This window comes from Salvelinus namaycush, chromosome 32, assembly GCF_016432855.1.
Source record: "Salvelinus namaycush isolate Seneca chromosome 32, SaNama_1.0, whole genome shotgun sequence".
In the NCBI taxonomy this organism is placed as follows: domain Eukaryota; kingdom Metazoa; phylum Chordata; class Actinopteri; order Salmoniformes; family Salmonidae; genus Salvelinus; species Salvelinus namaycush.
This window is the reverse complement of record NC_052338.1, coordinates 5,198,790-5,224,120: the sequence shown is the minus strand read 5'-3', so window position 1 is coordinate 5,224,120 and position 25,331 is coordinate 5,198,790. Positions and strand designations below refer to the sequence as shown.

Here is a 25,331-nt window from a genome sequence, read left to right as displayed (position 1 = left end):
TTTACAGAATGGGCCAGAGAGAGAGAGAGAGAGAGAGAGAGAGAGAGAGAGAGAGAGAGAGAGAGAGAGAGAGAGAGAGAGAGAGAGAGAGAGAGAGAGAGAGAGAGAGAGAGAGAGAGAGAGAGAGAGAGAGAGAGAGAGAGAGAGAGAGAGAGAGAGAGAGAGAGAGAGAGAGAGAGAGAGAGAGAGAGAGAGAGAGAGAGAGAGAGAGAGAGAGAGAGAGAGAGAGAGAGAGAGAGAGAGAGAGAGAGAGAGAGAGAGAGAGAGAGAGAGAGATCTCCATAACACAGCCAAAATTTGTGGGACCATCATTCAAATTACAGAATACATTAATTTAGTTACTCATCTGTTTACACGTTATCGATGTTTATGTCTACAATTCCTAAGAATGTAACAATCAGCTCAATGGATTTGGGTTCAAATTGTAATTTACCTAAGAGGATCAATACTGTCCAACGACCACATTACTTACTGTTGTTGGACTCATCAACCATTCACACTGCCAATCTGTGGACAGATCTTATTTCTAATCATTTGTGTCTAATCTTGTTTTACTAAGTTTTGTATAATAATATTCTAAGAAAATGATGGTTGTAAATTGTTTAGAAGGTGTGCTGTGAACTAAAATATCAGTGTTGTTGCAAAGTGACTAACAAATGGATGGGGCCTCACATGAAGGTTTTTAGTTTCCAGGATATTTTGTGTGTGTTTGCATGTGTGTGTGGACTGGGAGGTCAGGGAGAGTATTTCCGGGGGTCGGCCAGGCATGAGATAGCTCCACATACATGTTATTCCTCATGGGACGGGGTCAAGTAGACAGCCATCAGTCAGGGGTCAGAGTTGATAACATGACACACGCTACAGAAGGGCTCTGACCCATGTCTAACATCCTTTTCAACATAAGTCTGAGTAGTGGCCCTGTACCACAGTGGTCCAAGGGAAACATTTGACATATTAACAATGCATATTGAAGTACTGAATTATGGAACTGTTTAGGCTACTCGTTAATCCTTTATAAGCTATTTAGAGTTTCAATAAATATAAAATACTAACTACAGTAGGAGTACTTTAGGATGATACATTTTTCTACATTATAAACAGAATATTTCTTGCATTTTTTATTTTTTCCCCCCCTTTTTCATGATATCCAATTGCGATCTTGTCTCAACACTGCAACTTCCCAACGGGCTCGGGAGAGTCATGCGTCCTCCAAAACATGACCGGCCAAGCAGTGCTCCTTAACACCCACTTGCTTAACCAGGAAGCCAGCTGCACCAATGTTTAGGAGGAAACACCGTTCAGCTGACGACCGGAGTCAGCTTGCAGGCGCCTGGCCCGCCACAAGGAGTCGCTAGAGTGCGATAATCCAAGTAAAGCCCTCCCCGGCCAAACCTGGACGATGCTGGGCCAATTGACTGGGACTCCCAATCACGGCTAGTTGTTACACAGCTGGGATCGAACCCCAGGCTGTAGTGATGCCGCAACACTGCGATGCAATGCCGTAGACCGCTGCGCCACTCAGGAGGCCTATAAACAGAATCCTTGCAAGGATTCACATGTTATTTTGTGCTTGTATGCATGTACCATACCGTATTTGGGTCAGGGAATGTGTGTCTGAGTATATTTTACTACATTTATGCTTTAATGTTGCATGTGAAGATTTAATGCAGCACCCTAGGCAATGAATAAAACAATCAACTCTGGAACATTTTTAAATAAAACTATGTTAAAAAAGCTGTATGGGAGTTGCTAAACGTGTGCACGGACACAAGTGAGGTTTACAGCTAAACACTCTCCTTCTTCGCATGTACGCCGAAATCCTCTCCGTTGGAGAAAAGCACTATATGTTTACTCTTCGACTGACTATTACATCTTTATTCAATATCCTTCCTCTCCAACCAGCCAAGTTCCCTAAATCCCGGGATTTCTCCATATGATAATGGTAAGATCCCGGGTGGAATCAGACAATCCCCTCAGATGTATTTGATGTAGGGATTTGGAGGAGGACTTGGCAAAGGGGGGATTCTCTAGCTCGGCTGTGACCCCTCTGTCCTAGCCTCGCACTGAGATGGGATCCCTGATACCCTTAACTCCCAGAGCTCAGTTTACTCATCCAACACTCATCCGCACTGCAGTCTGCCTGAGGCAGCAACGCTGAATACTGTCTGTCTGTAAATCAAATGCTAAGGTAGCTGTGTTAAACGTTATGTTGTAAATATAAAATTCAAAGATGATTTAGGTGAGAGGCTGTAGTACTATTCTGATATTTTATTGCCCTTCCGCTGGGCTGCGGTTTAAGGTTCTACTTGAAAGGCATTAACAGGGCATGCATACAGTATTATCTACCTCAGTGATTACAGTCGGTGTCAACTTGGCAAGTAAAAAATGGTGAGTGTGTGTGCACATATGTGTGTGTCCGTATGTCTGTCTGTCTCCGTGGTGTTATTTGACACCCAGCGGCAGGCGAGCGAATGGGCTACAGCCAGACACCTCTGGGTAGAAAGTGATCCACTGAGCATGGTGATTAACCTCTGCTATGAGCCAATCAGGCTGCGGTTTAGCAGGCTAATGACTGCCAGGTGTGCAACAACACGCACTGCCTGGACCTCAGCAGGTTTGGTCGTCTCCAACCTCCTTCTCAGACAGATAAAAGGAAGGAAGCCAGCAGGCTAGGTGGAACTGTGTCAGTCAAGAGATGAAAGACGTACATTTGAAAGACTGCCACAATTAGTGTTATGTTACACACATAAAAGGAGAGAGAAAAATACACTTAAACCAGTATGTAGTGTAGGATAACGGCTTTAGAGTCATCAAAATGTATCAGTTGTTGTCAGCCAGAACATGTTCTGTTTTCCCTCCAAATATTTAAGATATTTTCCCAAGTTGACACCATCTTTTGTACAGGCATACATACTGTATATAACAAAAGTGCACGAGGTCTCCCGAGTGGCGCCCGAGTGGCGCTCGAGTGGCGCAGTGGTCTAATGCACTGCATTGCAGTGCTAGAGGCGTCACTACAGACCCGGGTTCGATCCCAGGCTCTGTCGCAGCCGGCCGCGACCGGAAGAACCATGAGGTGGTGCACAATTGACCCAGCGATGTCAAACCCATTGGCTCCAGGTCATCTATAAGTCTTTGCTAGGTAAAGCCCCGCCTTATCTCAGCTGACTGGTCACCATAGCAACACCCACCCGTAGCACGCGCTCCAGCAGGTATATTGTACTGGTCATCCCCAAAGGCAACACTTCCTTTGGCCGCCTTTCCTTCCAGTTCTCTGCTGCCAATGACTGGAACGAATTGCAAAAATCTCTGAAGCTGTAGTCTTATATCTCCTTCTCCATTTTTTAAGCATCAGCTGTCAGAGCAGCTTACCGATCACTGTACCTGTACACAGCCAATCTGAAAATAGCACATCCAACTACCTCATCCCCATATTATTACTTACCCACCTGCTCTTTTGCACCCCAGTATCTCTACTTGCACATCATCATCTGCACATCTATCACTCCAGTATTAGGGCTACTTCCGGGGAAACTGGAGGGCGCGCAATTCAAATAAATAATCATAAATATTATGGATATTAAACATTTAGGTACATACAAGTGTCTAATATCGGTTGAAAGCTAAAATTTTTGTTAATCTAACTGCACTGTCCAATTTAGAGTAGCTATTACAGTGAAAGCATGCCATGAAATTGTTTGAGGACGGCATCCCACATCAAAATATTTTTCCACCGGCACAGGTTTCATAAATTCACAAATAGCGATTAAACATTCACTTACTTTTTGAAAATCTTCCTCTGATTTGTCATCCAAAGGGTCCCAGCTATAACATGTAGTGTGGTTTTGTTAGATAAAATCCTTCTTTATATCACAAAGTCAGTTTAGTTGGCGCCATTTATTTGAGTAAACCACTCGTTCAAAGTGCAGAGAAATTAATCCGAAAATCTACCCCTAAACTTTGTTTCAACAAGTCAAAATACATTTCTATTTACTCCTCAGATAGCCTACAATGTAATCAAACTAGAATATTTCCTACGGAAAGAAGTATGTTCAATAGGAAACCGATTTTAGCAGGTGCGTCTTGTCTTCATGGCGCGCCCAAACATGAATTTGTGTTTGACTGTGTCCCTGTACTAAAACTGATGAAAAACGGTGGAAAAAATGATGGTGAAACCAAGTCTGGGGTGAACCAAGGGCTATATCTGTTCTTAGTTCTACATTTTTTGAATGGGGCATGCTTATTTAAGATGTTGAGGAAAGCATTTTTAAAGAGCAACCAGGCATCCTCTACTGACGGGATGACGTCAATATCCTTCCAGGATACCCGGGCCAGGTCGAATAGAAAGGCCTGCTCGCTTAAGTGTTTTAGGAAGCGTTTGATGGGTCCGTTTGACCGCGGACCCATTACAGACGCAGGCAATGAGGCAGTGATCGCTGAGATCCTGGTTGAAGACAGCAGAGGTGTATTTAGAGGGCAAGTTTGTCAGTATGATATCTAAGAGGGTGCCCATGGTTACGGATTTAGGGTCGTACCTGGTAGGTTCCTTGATCATTTGTGTGAGATTGAGGGCTTCTAGCTTAGATTGTAGGACGGCCGGGGTGTTAAGCATATCCCAGTTTAGGTCACCTAACAGTACGTGCTCTGAAGATAGATGGGGGGCAATCAATTCACATATGGTGTCCAGGGCACAGTTGGGGGCTGGGGGGGGGGTCTATAACAAGTGGCAAAGGTGAGAGACATGTTTCTGGAAAGGTGGATTTTTAAAAGTAGAAGCTTGAATTGTTTGGGCACAGACCTGGATAGTATGACAGAACTCTGCATTCTATCTCTGCAGTAGATTGCAACTCCGCTCCCTTTGGCAGTTCTATCTTGTCGGAAAATGTTGTAGTTGGGGATGGAAATGTCAGGATTTTTGGTGTCCTTCCTAAGCCAGGATTCAGACATGGCTAGGACATCAGGGTTCGCGAAGTGTGCTAAAGCATTGAATAAAACAAACTTAGGGAGAAGGCTTCTGATGCATGAAACTAAGGCTTTTGCGATTACAGAAGTCAACAAATGAGAGCGCCTGAATAATGGGAGTGGTGCTGGGGGCTGCAGGGTTAACCTCTACATCACCAGAGGAACAGAGGAGGAGAAGGGTAAGGGTACGGCTAAAGGCTATAAGAACTGGTCGTCTAGTGCGTTCGGAACAGAGAGTATAAGGAGCAGATTTCTGGGCGTGGAAGAATAGATTCAAGGCATAATGTACAGACAAGGGTATGGTAGGATGTGAGTACAGTGGAGGTAAACCTAGGCATTGAGTGATGATGAGAGAAGTTTTGTCTCTAGAGCCAGCAGTTAAGCCAGGTGAGGCCACCGCATGTGTGGGTAGTGGAACAAAAGGACTATCTAAGGCATATTGAGCAGGGCTGGCGGCTCTACAGTAAAATTAGACAATAATCACTAACCAAAACAGCAATAGACAAGGCATATTGACATTAGGGAGAGGCATGTGTAGCCGAGTGATCATAGGGTCCAATGAGTAGCAGTAGGTGAGTCAGGGAGCCGATTCAGTAGTCGCTACTACGCTAGGCGAGCAGGAGACACGGCGATTCAGACAGCTAGCGGGCCGGGGCTAGCAGATGGGCCTTCGGCGACGTTGCAACGGAAGAGCCTGTTGAAACCACTTTGGACGATTACGTCGGCAGACCAATCGTGATGGATCGGCGGGGCTCCGAGTCGGCAGTAAAGGGTCCAGGCCAATTGGCAAAAGTGGTATTGTAGCCCAAGAATTAGCTGGTGGACCTCTTTGGCTAGCCGGCAGAAGGGCCTAGCTCGAGGCTAGCTCAAAGCTAACTTGTGCTTGTTTTGGGACAGAGACATTAGACAGAAGTAGCCACTCGGATTGCAGCTAGCTAGCTGCGATGGTCCAGTGTAAAGGTTCAGAGCATGCGGTAGGAATCCGGAGATGTGGTAGAGAAAAAGAAGTCCGATATGCTCTGGGTTGATATCGCGCTGTGCAGACTAGCAGGTATTGATCGAGCTGAAGCTGGCTGGTGTCCGAGTTAATGGTGAAGACCGCTAGCAGTGGCTAACTGACTACTAGCTAGTAGCTAGTTAACTGACTAGCTTCTGATGGGGGTTCCGGTTCTAAAGTATAAAAATAGCAGACCGTACCACATTGGGTGAGGCGGGTTGCAGGAGAGTATATTCAGTCCGTAGATGGGAAGTAAGAATTAAAATATATACAAAATATATCAGGAAAAAAACGAAGAAAATGATATTTACACGGGACAAGACAGAACACACATCCGACTGCTACGCCATCTTGGAACAAATCTGTGAAGTCTTGGAAATGGGCTGTGGCCCTGGCCTATCCACAGGTTGTTTAGCCGCAGTCTGACATGTCTCGCCCGTGTGGAGGGGAAAGACATATCTATGATGTTCTTTATTTTGCAGTGGTTGGGGAGGAATGCCGCCTCCACTGAGCACCCCTGATGTATGGACCTCTATGGCACGCGTGACTTATAGCACTTTGGGACTGTGTTTCTTCCCCCAGCTAGAGTGGAAGTCTCTGTTAAATGTAACTGTCGCTGGTTGAGCCTTGGTGGTTTGATAGAGCCTTACAGATACAGGAACTCAATTACTGCTAGCTTCATTGCGGGCAGAAGGGTGAATTCAATCCAAACTGCTCTGTGAAATATGCTGCATAAATGCAGGTTTTAGGTAAGCCTAATGCAAGTGGTTGAAACAGAAGAGAAGTGAGATCGATTGCAGCAATTCTATCTTGATGCAGCATGATGTAATTCAGCCTAGAATGAGCAAACTCGACATACTTTGTAGCACCAATATGGCCTAGCTGTAAAGCGTTGTTCTGTGCTTCTAAACATGGTGTTGTAGTTTTGACTTTACACTAATGATAGAGTCTTGCCCTAATGCATTTCATCATGCATCTTGGAGTGGGCTTTAAAAGCATTGTTAAAGACTGCAGGCAGGTTGGTTCAGTGGACTAGTCGATGCATACCGTGTCATTTGGCGCAATGGAATACTCTATATGGTTCGGCAAGGATGTGTTGACTATATTTTGGGAAAGCTTGGTTATTGTTGTCCCTTCAAGTTTCAAATGATCACTTAGTTTCATAAAACAACAATCCTCAACTGACCCCAATTTTGGTCACAAGGTAAAAATCTGTCATTCTGCCCCTGAGCACGGCAGTTAACCCACTGTTCCCCGGGCGCCGAAGACGTGGACCCCCCGCCGCTCTCTGATTCAGAGGGGTTGGGTTAAATGCGGGACACATTTCAGTTTCATTTCAGTTTCAGTTGAATACATTCAGTTGGACAACTGACTAGGTATCCCCCTTTCCCCTTTGCAATACTCCAGAGTCCTTCCCTTATTGCGATTGAAATCAAATCTGCAACAAAGAGGTAATAATGATGTGTAGTATTAATTCTATTACCATTTGTATTCATTTTGAATATATCCTAATACCCAACATCCGGCGATGAAAGAGCACTAACAAACCAGCATCCCCTTTAGACATTAGCAGAATGAGATGGCAGGACACCAACACTTCCTCCCTCGGGACACCAACACTTCCTCCCTCGGGGTGTCATTGAGAAAGCCCAAATCAATCTCCCACAATCCAACATTGTGTTTATTAATGAGCCTTGGCCAATCTAATTTGCTCAAGAGCCAATCAAATTGGCTCGGTTGGCCCTCAGAGGCTTTAAGGTCCCGCATCGGTTGCGCAGATGTTTGACACTAGAGATGAAATACAGCCTGTGACATGACACGCTAAACGTTTCTGCCGAGAAACAGAGACGGCAGAACAACTGTACTCACACAGGAAAACCGTCTCTTCCTCTTGAGCGACTCTGTTACTGCTGCCTCGGATCGCCCTACTTATCAGTTGAGCACATAATAGACACGACATGACAGGACGCAGATGTCAATTGAGTTGGATTAGCTGGTAAACTGTCTGGTACATACACAACACACCCATTCAATACAGATCAAAACGATTTAAAGGTCAGACGAGTGTCATGCGGAGAATCCCTCTTCACGGCGTGTCTTGGCGATGTTTCTGTGTGCGGTCGAAAGGCTGTGTAAATGTCTTCTAAATACACAGACTGTGTCTGTTCTTTATCAGAGCAGTAGCAGGCTACATCCTGGATTGGGTGGGTTAGGAATTAGCAGAAGTTACACTGCCAGGAAATCGAGCAGCGTTTTGTGATATGAGTAGTATAGGCCCTACGGAACAGTATCTGCGAGGACTTCTGTAGCCTTGAAGGGTCTGAGTCGTGCTTCAGCACGTGTCACAGATGAAGACTCACTACTCCCACCACACACACACACACACACACACACACACACACACACACACACACACACACACACACACACACACACACACACACTCAACTCCGACTCCCATAAATGCACACTATTTCATCACCCCACTACCATGTCTAATTTCAACATGTTCAATTCATCCAACCTTCCTTTGATTCAGATATAACCACTGATTAGAGCCATGACTCTCCACTACATAGTACAGTATTGGTTTAGTGGCTTAGTTGAATTCCCAACAATGACATAGTCACTTCTTTCACCTTTCTCTGTACAAATCATCCATCTACACAGCTGTCTGAAGACTTGCTCCAAGAATACACACCACTGACCGTTGTCTCCACTTCATGAATCTAACCTGAAACCACATAGCTACGAGCAGAAGTGTCAGTCAACCACATTTTGAGGGGCAACGGAATTGATCTTTGCATTCATTCGTTGCACATAGATTTTATAAGATATATTTTACCGCCCTTCCTTTTCATTGGGCATGATGTCTCTGGCTACACACTTTTCTTATCCACAACACTGCCACCAGTTCGAGGTGCATATTGCAGGTGAATACCCCCCCCCCAAAAAAAAACAGCCTATCCAACCTTTCTTATAGGAAAAAACATAACTTGACTAAGACTTGTTACCCGCCTACTCCCCTGTCCATTCCGATTGACGGCAATGGATCTCAGGAAAAAAAATTGCTCAACAGAACATGTTTCAGAGTGCAGAGCAGACACATTAGCAAGGTCCTCTAACAGTGTTTCTTGGCTCTGAGAGTCCATCTTTGGGGATAGAAAGCTCTCAGGCATGTGATAATGTGGGTTAGAGAAGGGCAGGCCACAGAATGAGCTCCTAATGATGCAGGTCACAGCAGGATAGAGAAGACCCACAATACAGCATTTCTGCTCTCATACCAAGAGTGATTTAACAATTCGCAACGACAAACCCTCAAGTGTGTTCAGACACATATAGTCCCTATTCGTTCCCAGTTGAGGAGAATTGTTAGGGGCTGGGTGGCGAGAAAGATCGAGTGATGATCGGCTCTGAGAAAGGTAGTCACAGAGTGGGTGGATCGATGAGGAAAACTCTGAGGTGTATGGATTGGAGTCTTTGACTCTATTGGATAATTGAATCATGAGTCAGCAAGCTTCCAACGTTAATCGATGTCAAGTATCCTAATGACATCGTAGCACAAATCTCAATTTGAGATGCAAGAGTACGCTTGTCAATCACCTCCTCAAATCGACACTGTCTTGTGGCCTTGCAATGCCAGTCACTCGACCTAAAAATAGAACACCACAAAACGCATTGTTCTGGGGACATGGCAGATGTCCGTGGAGCAGAATAAGACAACAGCCCAGCCACGGTGCCCCCAGACTGGGGCTCCATCATGCTGGTCCCCCCTCCCCATCCTGTATGTTGCCCACTGGTTCACTGCGTCTCTCACCAGTACAGCTGGAGCCCTGGTTGATTTACAGGTTCCACATGTGCAGGTTAGACTGAGCCGCCCTGCAGACAGCAGGCCTGCCATACTGTAACATGCAGTGTCTTAGGGTTAATATGCTTTCTCTCCACAAAAATAACCTCCTATACGGTAATAGTAATGGGCCTGTCATAGTAAGCGCAGGAGGCCTCTGTGATCATTCTGACAGAGAATACTGTGTCATACTGTACTGTGTGAACACAGGAGGGAAGACAGTGGGCGTAGTGCAAACACACAAGGAGGGACATTGTGCATCTGAGACATACAGGGCTAGGACCAGTAGAAGGAGAGTAACAGTATGTAGCCTACTTGATGGTACCTCAGTGAGCTGTACCTGGGTCAGCCCTTAATGACTTGGTCTTTGGTCTCTGCTCCTGTTATACTGTAAATGGCTGCTCTGAGCTCTGCAGGTGAAAAACGTACGTTCCAGACAACTCTGTCTACCCTTCTCCCTCTTTTCTCTCTCTTTAATGCATTGATGTTGACTCAGGTGGAGAGACTGTTTGCAGAGCACATGCACACAGTCAATCACTGCTGAAAATATAACTCTCTCAGGAGGTCTCTTACAGTGTGTTATGTCTTCTCTCCCTCTAAACCCCCTCTTCTATTCCGTCCTCCACTTCCTGTATTCTTTCCCACTCTCCCTCCAATCCCCTTATTCTGTCCTCCTCCTCCTCTCAGACTGTTCCTGAAGAGTCACAGTGGGACAGCGGGCAGGCAGAGCAGTATGGTGATCCACGGGGCAGACTTCAGCACCAAGGATATGGACAATGACAACTGCATGTGCAAGTGTGCCCTCATGCTCACAGGGGGTAAGTACCAGTGTCCCCATAACGCACCACACTGCAGTGTTGAAAATGTAGTGTACCAAGCTACCAGTTACGTCACAATGGAAGAAGTTAAGCTACACTAAAGCCACCCTTAAAGTTACTTTGAAAAAGTAGTTTACTACATCCAAACTACTTAGGGATAAATAATCACATCTAAATCTGAAATGTTATAGACTACAAATTGAATGAACAGGTCACCTTGGGGTCATATGTAAAATAATGTGTAATTTAGCCTATTAAACACAAAAAAACGATGTTTCAAGTGAGAATTAGGCAGGTCTGATGCCGAAAAAGAAAGACAATTCTTGCCTACTTCACCTATAATGCATTATTTAGCAGTAGAGGCTGCTGAGAGGAGGACGGTTCATTATAATGGCTGGAACGGTGCGAATGGAATGGCATCAAACACCATGTGGCATCAAACACCATTCCACCGATTCCGCTCCAGCCATTACCAGGAGCCCGTTCTCCCCAATTAAGGTGCCACCAACCTCCTGTGCTATTTAGTGATCTGTCAGTGGAGACCCCATAATGCACCACACTGAGAGATGGCACAAGAAGAGTCCCCACAAACCACCACCTCATGGCAGAAAGGAAGATTCATCTTATACTGAACAACATCATAAATGCAACATGCAACAATTTCAACGATTTTACTGAGTTACAGTTCATATAAGGAGATCAGTCAATTGAAATTAATTCATTAGTTCCTAATCTATGGATTTCACATGACTGGGCAGTGAGTGAGTGAGTTTTCCCCACAAAAGGGCTTTATTGCAGACAGAAAGACTCAGTTTCATCAGCTGTACAGGTGGATGGTATTAGACGATCCTGCATGTGAAGAAGCCGGATGTGGAGGTCCTGGGCTTGGGTGGTTACCCGCGATCTGCGGTTGTGAGGCCGGTTGGACGCACTGCCAAATTCTCTAATATGACGTTGGAAGCAGCTTATAGTAGAGAAATTAACATTAAATTCTCTGGCAACAGCTCTGATGGACATTCCTGCAATCAGCATGCCAATTGCATGCTCCGTCAAAACTTGAGACATCTGTGGCATTGTGTTGTGTGACAAAACTGCACATTTTAGAGTGGCTTTTTATTATACTCAGCACAAGGTGCACCTGTGTAAAGATCATGCTGTTTAATCAGCTTCTTGATATACCACACCTGTCCGGTGGATGGATTATCTTGGCAAGTAGAAATGCTCCCTAACAGGAATGTAAACACATTTCCGGGATCTTTTATTTCAGCTCATGAAACATGGGACCAACACTTTACATGTTGCGTTTATATTTTTGTTCGTATGGTAATGCATCCTGGTCAATTGTCTAGAGAAATTGGTTCGACTACAAGACCAGCCTGACTCCGCCTAGCTCAAACCCTGACACTAAAATATGTATAAAAAAACGTAAATATTACATTTACATAACTATTCACCTCCCTGACCAAGGCCCTTCTCTCCCGATTGCTCAATTTGGCCAGGCGGCCAGCTCTAGGAAGAGTCTTGGTGGTTCCAAAATCCTGTCTCGGAGCTCTAAGGACAATTCCTTCGACCTCATGGCTTGGGTTTTGCTCTAACAAGCACTGTCAACTATGAGATCTTATATAGACATGTGTGTGCCTTTCCAAATCATGTCCAATCAATATAATTTACATACCATGGACTCCAATCAAGTTGTAGAAACATCTCAAGGATGATCAATGGAAAAAGGATGCACCTGAGCTCAATTATGAGTCTCATAGCAAAGGGTCTGAATACTTATGTAAATAAGGTATTTCAGTTTTTCATTTGAAATACATTTGCAAAAATTTCGAAAAACCTGTTTTCCATTTGTCGTTATGGGGATATTGTGTGTAGATTGATGAGGATTTTTTTGTACTGTATGTACATACATACAGTACAATCTCAGTCATACTGAACAGACCTAACCCAGACCTACTGTATGTTCACTAGTGTACTGAGGTGACAATGACGAAAGACTATCTGGTTCTGGAAACAGATCACAAACTGTTTCTAGCGGGGGCAGCTGTTTTTACAAGATAGTAAAACCTCGGCCCTGGAAACACAAGTCACAGGGAGCCAATGGGAAACCTTCATCAACGTGACACCCATGCTAAAGACAAGGACAGCGGTACTAACTGTGGGACTCACTGGTAGGTCTTCTGTGAAATGTCACAGCCCAAACTGGCACTGGTATTTAGGCCTGAGGGGAAAGGCTATGCCCCAAACCTCCGATTGACACGTCACACCAGCCACACTATGCCTCCCTGAAATGGAAAGATTTGTGTTGCTCATTTTCATGTGCTCTTTGGTGCTAGCAATGTATTTTGCTGAAATTAGTAAGAGGATAAAAAGTACATGCAAAGGTTAAGCGAGAAGAAGGAAGGGATGCTACAGCATCATATGCAGGGAATGCAATTCTTACAAATGCCATTCACAACAGAGCCTATTTGAGTCCATCCACCTTTACTTTCTCTAAATACCACTGGGTGTAAACAGATCCCAAAAGTGGTTAACAACAGGTATCGGCAGTCCCCTGTGTACCTACACCACAGTGACCAGATACCTTTGTGATTATGTCTGAACCACTGCTATAGCTAGTGTTGGAGTTCACGTTGGCACACTGTCAAGGTTCAACATTGCAGAACCAGAAAAACAGAAATTCAATGTGACGTTTACGGTCTTTCTTTTAGCATTTCACACACACTAATGTCTGTTTTTGTCATAGGGGTTTAAAAAAAATCTCAGTCTTTCACCCTGCACCCCCCCCCCCCCCTTCTTGCTCTGCCCAGGGTGGTGGTTCGACGCCTGTGGCCCGTCCAACCTCAACGGAATGTACTTCACCAAAGGGCAACACGTCGGGAAGCTAAATGGCATCAAGTGGCACTACTTTAAGGGTCCCAGCTACTCGCTACGAGCAACAACCATGATGATTCGACCACTGGACTTCTCATAGACATCAAGTGCATCTGGAATGGCACCCTATTCCCTATATAGTGCAATACTTGGTTCAAATTAGTGCACTATATAGGGAATAGGGTGCCATTTCAGATGCAGTGTTAGACCTTCTGCCCACGCTCTCTGTTAGACCAATGGGACAACTAGATTGGGAGGAACTCTTCCTGCTTTACCCTGTTACTATCGTCTCACCATAACGATTTTGGAGTTTGTGCAAAGGTGAACTCTACACCACCTGGCTGTTGCTTGGTAACTATACTCCAGGAGTCAGCCTGGAAGTGTGGTTGGAGAGAAGAGGGCTTGTGGAACGAGAGGGGTCCCGTCTTATCACATAGCTGAACTGTGAGTGGTGAACTTGCTGCAGTTGGAGGACGTACTGCTTTGCTCACATTTTTATATTTGAGGCATAAACTCAAGTAGAGTTCAGCTCTCACCCCAGGCCTGTGGACTACTGGACTTCTCTCCTTCTTGGGAACTAACTGCAACATGGCGGCTTTGCATGTATATGTAGACTACCCATAGACTACATGAGAGACTGCATAGACTCTTTCAGACGACATGACTCCCTATGAACTCTGTGCATCTGGAATGTCCTCACAACCATATGGGAGATATATACATTTTTATAGAGGTGTTGCACAAAGACATTGGGACAATGAACAATGTTTTGTATTTCAATGCTTTTTATTCCTTTATAGCCTAATACATTTGGAATGACGTGATGTTTTTTTTTTTACATAAGTCTCTCTGGATCGTTTCTGGAGAGGGAAAACCACAAGCTTACAGCTTACAAGGTCACCTTCCATATAAAATGTTGGTCTAATATGTACTGCGGAAGCCAAAGGCAGTTCTGAGAAAAAGTATGGCTCAGTATACGTTTTTGCTGCCACATATAGTTGTTGTCCTGACAGAGTGCAATGATTATCCTCCAAGTTCAAGATGCCATGTTATTATTGGATTTGGCCACGGATGGGGATTTATCTGCATTTGCTATTGGCTGACAAACAACCAATGGTTGCCAAGGCTCAATATTTGTTGATCTTCATTCCTCATTTAAATACGAAAAAGAACATACTGTAGTGAATACAGGTTGCATGTAATATTAAGGCATTGCCATACAGCAACTGGTAGAACTGTGTATGAGAAGGACAACATTATTTGTTATACCAAACCAATTGAAGGTAGTGTATATTATATCATACTTATCTTTATCTTATGTATATTTGTATGATAATGGTCCGTTTTCCATCTCAAGTATTGTTATACATCTAGCCCCCTAAAACGTGTAGACATGGATGGTGTAATTCTAACTTTCCTGAGAGATTTGGATTTTACATTTGAAAACACGATAGTATTGGGCAATAGCAAAGTGTAGATGATTTGGACCATTCCGACCACATATAAAACCCTACCTAGAAATGGTGTGTGCTTGGATCGGCGCCATTAGAGTAAAATATAATAATCTACTCAACAAATGTGTTATCAGTTTAAATGTTATGCTGTCTACAATGACTCAATCCACAGTCTCATAAATGTTCCCTTCAAATGGTACTCGTCAGTTTGCTTAGCTTTTGCAATCCTATGGCTTTAAAAAGGGGAAGAGGTTATGTCATGAGTAATCGCCTTTTTATGACTTCGGAGGTGCTATAGGGCCTTGACAGAAATGTGGTCTGTCCATATTTTGAGCTCTAACCACTGACCAAAAGATAAGTCCCGTTTTTTATTGGAAACACCCCACAATGTCCCTCAAATGTTTCTTTGCTGAGACAGACAACCGCACTGAACCCCAGATCCAGACAGATCTGTCTCTTTCATCAATGCAGCTTAGAAACTGTCGTTTTAATAACGCTTAGCTGAGGCATGAAATGGATGATTCATTTAAGTGTAGTGTGTGTACTTGTATTGCATTACTACCAGCATGAAACAACAAGAAAGAATGTACGGTTTAATATACAGTATTACTAAGGGTAGGCTACATATACATGTTGAAGAAGGACACATGGTATCTGGAACTCATTACTATGAAATTACATGTTTATTAACATACTCAAATGGTATAATTTAATGAGTGCATATGTAAAATTACTTTCCTGAGGAAAGCTACTCCTTTTCGTTTTTGTTCCTCCAGAGTCACTGTGGTGTTTGAAGTTGTGCATCAAATGTAGAAGCAATAATAATAACATTTGAGAAACGTGCCTTAAATGACTCTGCTTTTACCTCATTAAACTGTAGATTTGCTATTTTATTTAAACTACATTTTTTTGTAACAAGTTGTCAAAATGCCATGTTTTTGGACGAAATAAAAAAAGCATGTGATGCACTAATGTTTTCAATTTGGTTATGCATTGGATGTTTTTTTATGTACAATGTGTTGATTTTGAAACTGACCGCTTTAGGAGTCGCAAGTCTCTCTCACCGCAAGTTCCTTTGACACATACACTCTCAGTTCCCACTGGGCTCACACTGGCTGAATCACTGTTGTTTCAAAGTCATTTTTCAATGTATTGTGAAATGGAATCAACGTGGGAAAATACATTGGATTTGAAAAAAGTTATCAATCAGCACTGTTTTCATCTATTTTCAACCAGCATTGTAAAAATTGAGATTAGGGTAAAACATCAATTTAAATACATTGACTTAACCTGACTAACAGGTTGTTACATCAATCTAATTTCAACATAATCATAAGAACTGTGTATACGTATCACGACTCAGGATAAGACCCAGATACAGTCAGTTCGAATCACAGATGTTTATTGACCAAACAGGGGGTATCCACACCAGGTGGTAGGCGTTCCATAGGTCCAGCTTGGAGAACACGGTGGCCCCCTGGAGCGGATCGAAGGTCAAGGAGATGAGTGGTAGCGGATAGCGGTTCTTCACCGTGATGTCGTTGAGGCCCCGGTAGTCGATGCACAGGCGCAGGGCTTTGTCTTTCTTCTCCACAAAGAAGAACCCTGCGCCGGAGGGGGAGTCCTTAATGTACAGTAGGTCTCCATAGCCTTGGTCTCCGGACCCAGTACAGTCGTCCCCGGGGTGGAGTGGTGCCTGGGAGAAGGTCAATCCCGCAGTCATAGGGTCGGTGCGGTGGAAGCAAAGTGGCCCGGGCCTTAATGAACACCTCCCGGAGGTCCTGGTACTCCGCGGGGATGGCGGAGAGGTCCGTAGCAACTTCCGAGCCCCCAGGAAGACGTTCCGGGGCAGGCTGCTCTGACTTCAGGCAATGACCGTGGCAGAACGGGCTCCAGCCCATGATGGCACCAGCAGACAAGTCAATGGGGACATTGTGTCACTGGAGCCAAGAGAATCCCAATACCACGGGAACCTGAGGATACTTAATGAGCAGGAATTGGATCGTCTCGCTGTGGTTCGCTGACACACGTAGGTTGATGGGGGTGGAATTGTGGGTGACCCGGCCTATAGAGCACCCGTCCAGCGCTCTAATGTCCATGGGAATGGAGAGGGACTGAGTGGGGTTGCCCAGCTCGGACGCCAGGGTAGCATCCATAAAACTCTCAGAGTCGATGAGTACCCAGAGAGATTTCGACTGGTTCCCCAACAACAAAATGGCATGAAAAGGGGTGTGAGTAAGAGGAGAGGAAAAATTATCCGTATGGCTCACCAGAGTACTCGCTCCTACCGGTGAGCCTGGTCTTTTAGTGGACAGGTGGAGATGAAATGACCAGTAGTCCCGCAATACAGGCAGCTTAGTGTGAAGCCTGTATAGTTGGATTGGCTCGGGAAGAGGTGAAACGGCAGACTTTGGAGACTCTCGGGGGAACTCGGGAAGCCTCGGGTTCTCTTGGCAACGGAGCCTTCGGAGACTTCCGGGATGCCTTGGAGGCAAGGTGGACTCCTTGGGCGGGCGATTGAAATCGAATCTCCTCTCCTTCCTTCGTTCCCGAATGGTCAAAGCGATGAACGACTTCCGGGCAATGGAGCAAAGTAGCCACCCTTTGCCTTGATGACAGCTTTGCACACTCTTGGCATTCTCTCAACCAGCTTCATGAGGTAGTCACCTGGAATGTATTTCAAATAATAGGTGTGCCTTGTTAAAAGTTAATTTGTGAAATTTCTTTCCTTGTTAATGCGTTTGAGCCAATCAGTCGTGTTGTGTCAAGGTAGGGGTGGTATACAGAAGATAGCCTTATTTAGTGAAAGACCAAGTCCATATTATGGCAAGAACAACTCAAATAAGCAAAGAGAAACAACAGTCCATTGTTACTTTAAGACATGAAGGTCAGTCAATGCGGAACATTTCAAGAACTTTGAACGTTTCTTCAAGTGCAGTCGCAAAAATCATCAAGTGCTATGATGAAACTGGCTCTCATGAGGACCGCCACAGGAAAAGAAAGCCCAGAGTTCCCCCCTCTGTTGCAGAGGATGTTCATTAGAGTTACCAGCCCAAATAAATGCTTCACAGAGTTCAAGTAACAGACACATCTCAACATCAACTGTTCAGAGGAGATTGCATGAATCAGGCCTTCATGGTCGAATTCCTGCAAAGAAACCACTTCTAAAGGACACCAATAAGAAGAAGAGACTTGTTTGGGCAAAGAAACACGACCGGTGGAAATATGTCCTTTGGTCTGATTAGTCCAAATTTGAGATTTGTGGTTCCAACCGCCGTGTCTTTGTGAGACGCGGAGTAGGGGAACGGATGATCTCCGCATGTGTGGTTCCCATCGTGAAGCATGGAGGAGGAGGTGTGATGGGGTGAGGGTGCTTGGCTGGTGACACTGCCAGTGATTTTTTTAATTCGAGGCTCACTTAACCAGCATAGCTACCACAACATTCTGCAGTGATATGCCATCCCATCTGGGTTGCGCTTAGTGGGACTATCATTTGTTTTTCAACAGGACAATGACCCAACACACCTCCAGGCTGTGTAAGGGCAAATTGACCAAGAAGGAGAGTGATGGGGTGCTGCATCAGATGAGCTGGCCTCCACAATCACTGACCTCGCCCCAATTGAGATGGTTTGGGATGAGTTGGACCGCAGAGTGAAGGAAAAGCAGCCAACAAGTGCTCAGCATATGTGGGAACTCCTTCAAGACTGTTGGAAAAACATTCCAGGTGAAGCTGGTTGAGAGAATGCCAAGAGTGTGCAAAGCTGTCATCAAGGTAAAGGGTGGCTACTTTGAAGAATCTAAAATGTAAAATATATTTTGATTTGTTTAACACTTTTTTTAGTTACTACATGATTCCATATGTGTTATTTCGTAGTTTTGATGTCTTCACTATTATTCTACAATGTAGAAAATAGTAAAACTAAAGAAAAACCCTTGAATGAGTAGGTGTCCAAACTTTTGACTAGTATTGTATGTAAAAGTGATATTTTTTTTTTTTTTATACATTTGCAAAGCATTTGTGTTTAGTCAGTCCGCCAGATCAGAGGCAGTAGAGATGTCCAGGGATGTTCTCTTGATAAGTGTGTGAATTGGACCACTTTCCTGCCCTGCAAAAGGGACACTTGTAGCATTTCCCTCGTGGTCCATATGGCACATAGACGGTCCCTTACTAGATGTCCAAGGGTGTTATTAAAATAGGCCAATGGCCTCAGGTCGTCCCCCAGGGCCTGGTCTTCCGGAAAGTCAACAAATAAAGTTTCCAGGACACACCGTTTCCGCAATATAGTATTTTAAATTTTGGGACTTTTTCCTGCTGTTCTGGAAAATTTCACCTGATGGCGACTGGCTGTATATGGCAAATGGACATTTCATCACCAAATGGACATGGCTGTTTCCAGGAAACGGAGCAGATTTCAAAGACGAAACTCGGTGAGCACAGGGGTGGCCAAATGTACTTTTAGCCCAGAAACAAGATGGTGTCGAGGACACAACACTCTAACAGTTAATGCACATTTTGTGGGATTAAAGGTTGAAAACGATTATACAGCGCTAATTTGACCACTTCACGTTGAAGTACATAAGCCTAGGGTGTAAGGAAAAATAGAACCAGACATGTATCTATCGTACTTTACGAAAAATCATACAACGTCCATTTCATGATGGTTTAAAAAATGAGTTTTTTTTCCCCAAAAAAGTTATAGGTCCAGTTGAGTTGTGTTAAGTCGAATCTGTTAAGGCGGGTTTCGGAGCTCTACTTGATTTCTGTGATTTTCTGTACTCACACACACACACACACACAGTCAATATGGAGTGACATAGTGTGGGGCTTACAGACACACAGAGCCTGCAATAGTTACCTGCAATAGTTATATGTGATAGTTGGCTTCTAAATAAGTTGGACAAAGTCTGGTTTGGTGTCAGTATGTATCAGTTTGGTGTCAGTATGATATCTTATTGACTGATGGATGGGTGACCTGATCGCTGACTTATTATCAATTTCCAATAAGTTTAAACAGTGATGAACCAACACCAAATGGACAGGCTGAAATAAACACTGAAAGTGTTGGCAAATGGCATAACCGTAGTCTCTAGGCCATGCCGAGTTCAAGGAGATGCCCCACTTGACGGTAGCTCGCTCGGTCCGACCGCAGCGACCGTGCAAATAGTAGGAACGGAATGAAGCCTGACTAGTAGTGATTTCAACATGCTTTGGACATATTGCCGCCTCTGGGTCACAAAGAGACACGCCGTTTTCGATGGGCTCATCAGCGGGAGGTTGGAGTTGATAAGCCACAGCGTTATTCTAGCTGCTCACGCCGGTTCATGTAGTCTGACACATCCGAGTTTCTCCCTAAGGATAACATGGGTTTACATGTTATGCTCTAACTCTGCTTCTGTGAAGGCAATTTTCAAAATTCCTTTTGCCACATGTTCAGGGTCACTTGTACCTCTACAGATATCAACATATAAATATTGAATGGTTCCCTTCATATCCTAAAGGGGAAGTATGAACTTTACCATCAAATAGGGCTGAAATCCCAAAATGTGCAGGCTTAAATCATCACAGAAAAGGAAATAAATGGCATCACCATAGTCTCTAGGCCTTGCCGAGTTCAAGGAGATGCCCCACTTGACCGTAGCTTACTCGGTCTGACCGCAGCAACCGTGCAAATAGTAGGCCAGGAATGAAGTCTGACCATTGTATATTTCCAATGTATTTAATGAGGGATTTACCATCACCAAATGGACAGGATGACATCAACACCAATGAGTGATGGAGAGGAACCACTATCACTGCTCGGCCATCCCGAGTTCAACAAGCCAGTCAATTGGGAATTTCGCAGTATTAGAGCATGTCCAATTCCTGTTGGTAAATGCCCATTGTAATACATTGCAAATGGACAGTGTACATTTCCAATGTATTTAATGAGGGATTTACCATCACCAAATAGACAGGGTGAAATCAACACCAACGAGCCATGTAGAGGAACCACTATCACTGCTCGGCCATCCTGAGTTCAACAAGCCAGTCAATTGGGCATTTCGCAGTACTAGAGCATGTCCAATTCCTGTTGGTAAATACCCATTGTAATACATTGCAAATGGACAGTGTACATTTCCAATGTATTTAATGAGGGATTTACCATCACCAAATAGACAGGGTGAAATCAACACCAACGAGCCATGTAGAGGAACCACTATCACTGCTCGGCCATCCCGAGTTCAACAAGCCAGTCAATTGGGCATTTCGCAGTATTAGAGCATGTCCAATTCCTGTTGGTAAATGCCCATTGTAATATATTGATTGCAAATGGACAGTGTACATTTCCAATGTATTTAATGAGGGATTTACCATCAATTCAAATCAAACCAACATTTATTTGTCACGTGCGCCGAATACAACAGGTGTTGTATTACAGTGAAATGCTTACTTACAGGCTCTAACCAACAGTGGGAAAAAAAGTATTAGGTGAACAATAGGTAAGTAAAGAAATAAAAACAACAGTAAAAAGACAGTGAAAAATAGCAGTAGCGAGGCTATATACAGTAGCAAGGCTATAACAGTACCGAGGCTATATACAGGCACCGGTTAGTCGGGCTGATTGAGGTAGTATGTACATGTAGATATGGTTAACTTCTTATGGCTGCAAGGGGCAGTATTGAGTAGCCAGTTAAATCGTGCCCATTTCAAACGGCCTCGTACTCAATTCTTGCTCGTACAATATGCATATTATTATTACTATTGGATAGAAAACACTCTCTAGTTTCTAAAACCGTTTGAATTATTTCTCTGAGTGAAACAGAACTCATTCTGCAGCACATTTCCTGACCAGGAAGTGGAATGTCAGAAATCGATGCTCTGTTCAACTTCCTGCCTATACATGGGCATGATACGTAAGAGTCTACGTACACTTCATACACCTTCCCCTGGTTGTCAAGAGGCGGTGAGAGAAGAAATTTCGTGTTTATCTTGGTCTGAGGTGGAATTAAAGCTCTTTGTATGACGTGACCGTCCATTTCCTGTTTCTGGAGCGCGCGAAAGGGGACATGGATTTGCCTTCTGTTTAGCTGTCGTTATGGACGACTAACATCTCCGGTTTAGATTTTATTTGATACATGTGACCATATCATCGTAAAGTATGTTTTTTCAATATAGTTTAATCAGATTATTGAAAATTTTTCGGGAGTTTTGCCGTGTTCCGTTCTCTGACTTTGTTGACGTTGGAGAGATCCGTGCCACTTGGCAAGTGCCCATGCTAAATCAAGAGGGAAATTTGCCGTTCCAGATCCAAACAACGACTGTTCTGGACAAAGGACACCTTGTCCAACATTCTGACGGAAGATCACCAAAAGTAAGAAACATTTTATGATGCTATTTCTAATATCTGTCGTGCATGTGAACTGGTCGTCGGCGCCCAAGTGTTTCTGGCTATTGTGGCTACGCTAATATAACGCTATATTGTGTTTTCGCTGTAAAACACTTGATAAATCGGAAATATTGTCTGGAATCACAAGATGCCTGTCTTTCAATTGCTGTACACTATGTATTTTTCAGAAATGTTTTATGATGAGTATTTAGTTATTTGGCGTTGGTGTCTGTAATTTTTCTGTCTGCTTTCGGTGCAATTTCTGACTGTAGCTGCAATGTAAACTATGATTTATACCTGAAATATGCAAATTTTTCTAACAAAACATATGCTATACAATAAATATGTTATCAGACTGTCATCTGATGAAGTTGTTTCTTGGTTAGTGGCTATTTATATCTTTATTTGGTCGAATTTGTGATAGCTACTGATGGAGTAAAAAACTGATGGAGTAAGAAAAGTGGTGTCTTTTGCTAACGTGGTTAGCTAATAGATTTACATATTGTGTCTTCCCTGTAAAACATTTTAAAAATCGGACATGTTGGCTTGATTCACAAGATGTGTACCTTTCATATGCTGTATTGGACTTGTTAATGTGTGAAAGTTAAATATTTAAAAAAAATATCTTTTGAATTTCGCGCCCTGCACTTTGAGCTGGCTGTTGTCATAAGTGTACCGACGTCGGGCTTGCACGCCAAACAGGTTAATGTGACTATGCATATATGATAAACAGAGAGTAGCAGTAGCATAAAAGAGGGGTTGGCGGGTGGTGGGTGGCGGGTGGCGGGACACAATGCAGATAGCCCGGTTAGCCAATGTGCGGGGGCACTGGTTGGTTGGGCCAATTGAGGTAGTATGTACATGAATGTATAGTTAAAGTGACTATGCATATATGATAAACAGAGAGTAGCAGAAGCGTAAAAGGGGGGTTGGGGGGGCACACAATGCAAATGGTTCGGGTAGCCATTTGATTACCTGTTCAGGAGTCTTATAGCTTGGGGGTAAAAACTGTTGGGAAGCCTTTTTGTCCTAGACTTGGCACTCTGGTACCGCTTGCCATGCAGTAGTAGAGAGAACAGTCTATGACTGGAGTGGCTGGGGTCTTTCACAATTTTTAGGGCCTTCCTCTGACACCGCCTGGTGTAGACGTCCTGGATGGCAGGCAGCTTAGCCTCAGTGATGTACTGGGCCGTACGCTCTATCCTCTGTAGTGCATTGCGGTCGGAGGCCGAGCAATTACCATACCAGGCAGTGATGCAACCAGTCAGGATGCTCTCGATGTTGCAGCTGTAGAACATTCTTTTTAGTTTCCTGAGGGGGAATAGGCTTTGTCGTGCCCTTTTCATGACTGTCTTGATGTGTTTGGACCATTCTAGTTTATTGGTGATGTGGACACCAAGGAACTTGAAGCTCTCAACTTGCTCCACTACAGCCCCGTCGATAAGAATGGGGGCGTGCTCGGTCCTCCTTTTCCTGTAGTCCACAATCATCACCAAATGGACAGGCTGAAATCAACACCAACAAGCGATTTGACAGCGTCCATTACACATATGCTATATTGTCCGACTTCCTATGATCAAATATGGCAAATGGACATAACATCCTGATTTGGTACTTTCAATACTTGTATATGCCATTTGGACATTTCTTGTGCCATTTGGACATGGTTCACTAACTTTTGGGTTCAGAAGCCGACTTCCTGTGATCATATATGGCAAATGGACATAACATCCTGATTTGGTACTTTCAATACTTAGAGTGGCAAGAAAAAAAACATGTGATCCCTTTGCAATGACCAGGATTTCTACATAAAGTGGTCATCAATTTTGATCTGATCTTCATCTAAGTCACAACAATAGACAAACATAGTGTGCTTCAATTAATAACACACAAATTATTGTATTTTTCTTGTCTATGTTGAATACATAATTTAAACATTCACTGTGTAGGTTGGTAAAAGTCTGTGAACCCCTAGGCTAATGACTTCTCCAAAAGTTAATTGGAGTCAGGAGTCAGCTAACCTGGAGTCCAATCAATGAGATGAGATTGGAGATGTTGGTTAACCTCTTAGCGCTAGGGTTGAGATTTTTTATTTTTTTTTAAATAACGTGCCCAACGTAAACGGACATTTTCTCTGGCCCAGATCGTAGAATATGAATATAATTAGAAAACACTCCAAAGTTTCCAAAACTGTCAAAATATTGTCTGTGAGTATAACAATACTTATTCTGCAAGTGAAAGCCTGAGAAAATGTAACCCGGAAGTGATAAAAAAAAAATTGCTGTATTTCCTGGCCCGTCTAACCTCCATTTAAAGGGGTATCAACCAGATTCCTTTTCCAATGGCTTCCTCAGGCTGTGACCAGGCTTTAGACATAGTTTCAGGCTTTTATTTTGAAAAATGAACGAGTTTTTTCAAAACTAGTCAAGTGACCTCCGAATAGCTCCTGCGCGCGCGAGAGGAGCTCCCCATTTTCTGTTTGTCTCTTATTGAATAAGTAATGGTCCGGTTGAAATATTATCGATTATGTTTGTTAAAAACAACCTGAGGATTGATTATAAAAAACATTTGACATGTTTCTACGACCATTACGGATACTTTTGGAATTTGTCGAACAGAACACGGCTTTGATTTTCTGAGCATAATGCGCAGAACCCAAATGGCGTTTTTTTGTGATAAAAGTAATATTTATCGAACAAAAGTAACATTTGTTGTGTAACTGGAAGTCTCGTGAGTGGAAACATCCGAAGATTATCAAAGGTAAGCGATTAATTTCATTGCTTTTCTGACTTTCGTGACCAAGCAAACCAAGCTAACCTAGCTTGATGTAGCATTGAAAGCTACACTCACAAAAGCTTGGATTTCTTTCGCTGTAAAGTATATTTTCAAAATCTGACACGATATGTGGATTAACAACATGATAAGCTGTGTTTTGGTATATTTCACTTGTGATTGCATGATTATAAATATTTTTAGTAATATTTTTGCATTTGGCGCCCTGCAATTCTAGCG

The 25,331-nt window shown here is 43.6% G+C and overlaps 1 protein-coding gene across 3 annotated transcripts in view; it reads left to right on the top strand.

Moving 5' to 3' along the window:
• angpt1 (angiopoietin 1) overlaps positions 1 to 15,933 on the top strand; it is a 72,036-nt gene extending 56,103 nt beyond the window's left edge. For all 3 annotated transcript variants that reach the window (XM_038971793.1, XM_038971795.1, XM_038971794.1), the window contains exons 8-9: positions 10,494 to 10,624; positions 13,435 to 15,933. In XM_038971793.1, coding sequence (XP_038827721.1) covers positions 10,494 to 10,624; positions 13,435 to 13,598 — 295 coding nt within the window. In that variant the 3' untranslated portion in view covers positions 13,599 to 15,933. The remainder of the gene's footprint in view (positions 1 to 10,493; positions 10,625 to 13,434) is intronic.
• The last annotated feature ends 9,398 nt before the right edge of the window (positions 15,934 to 25,331 follow it).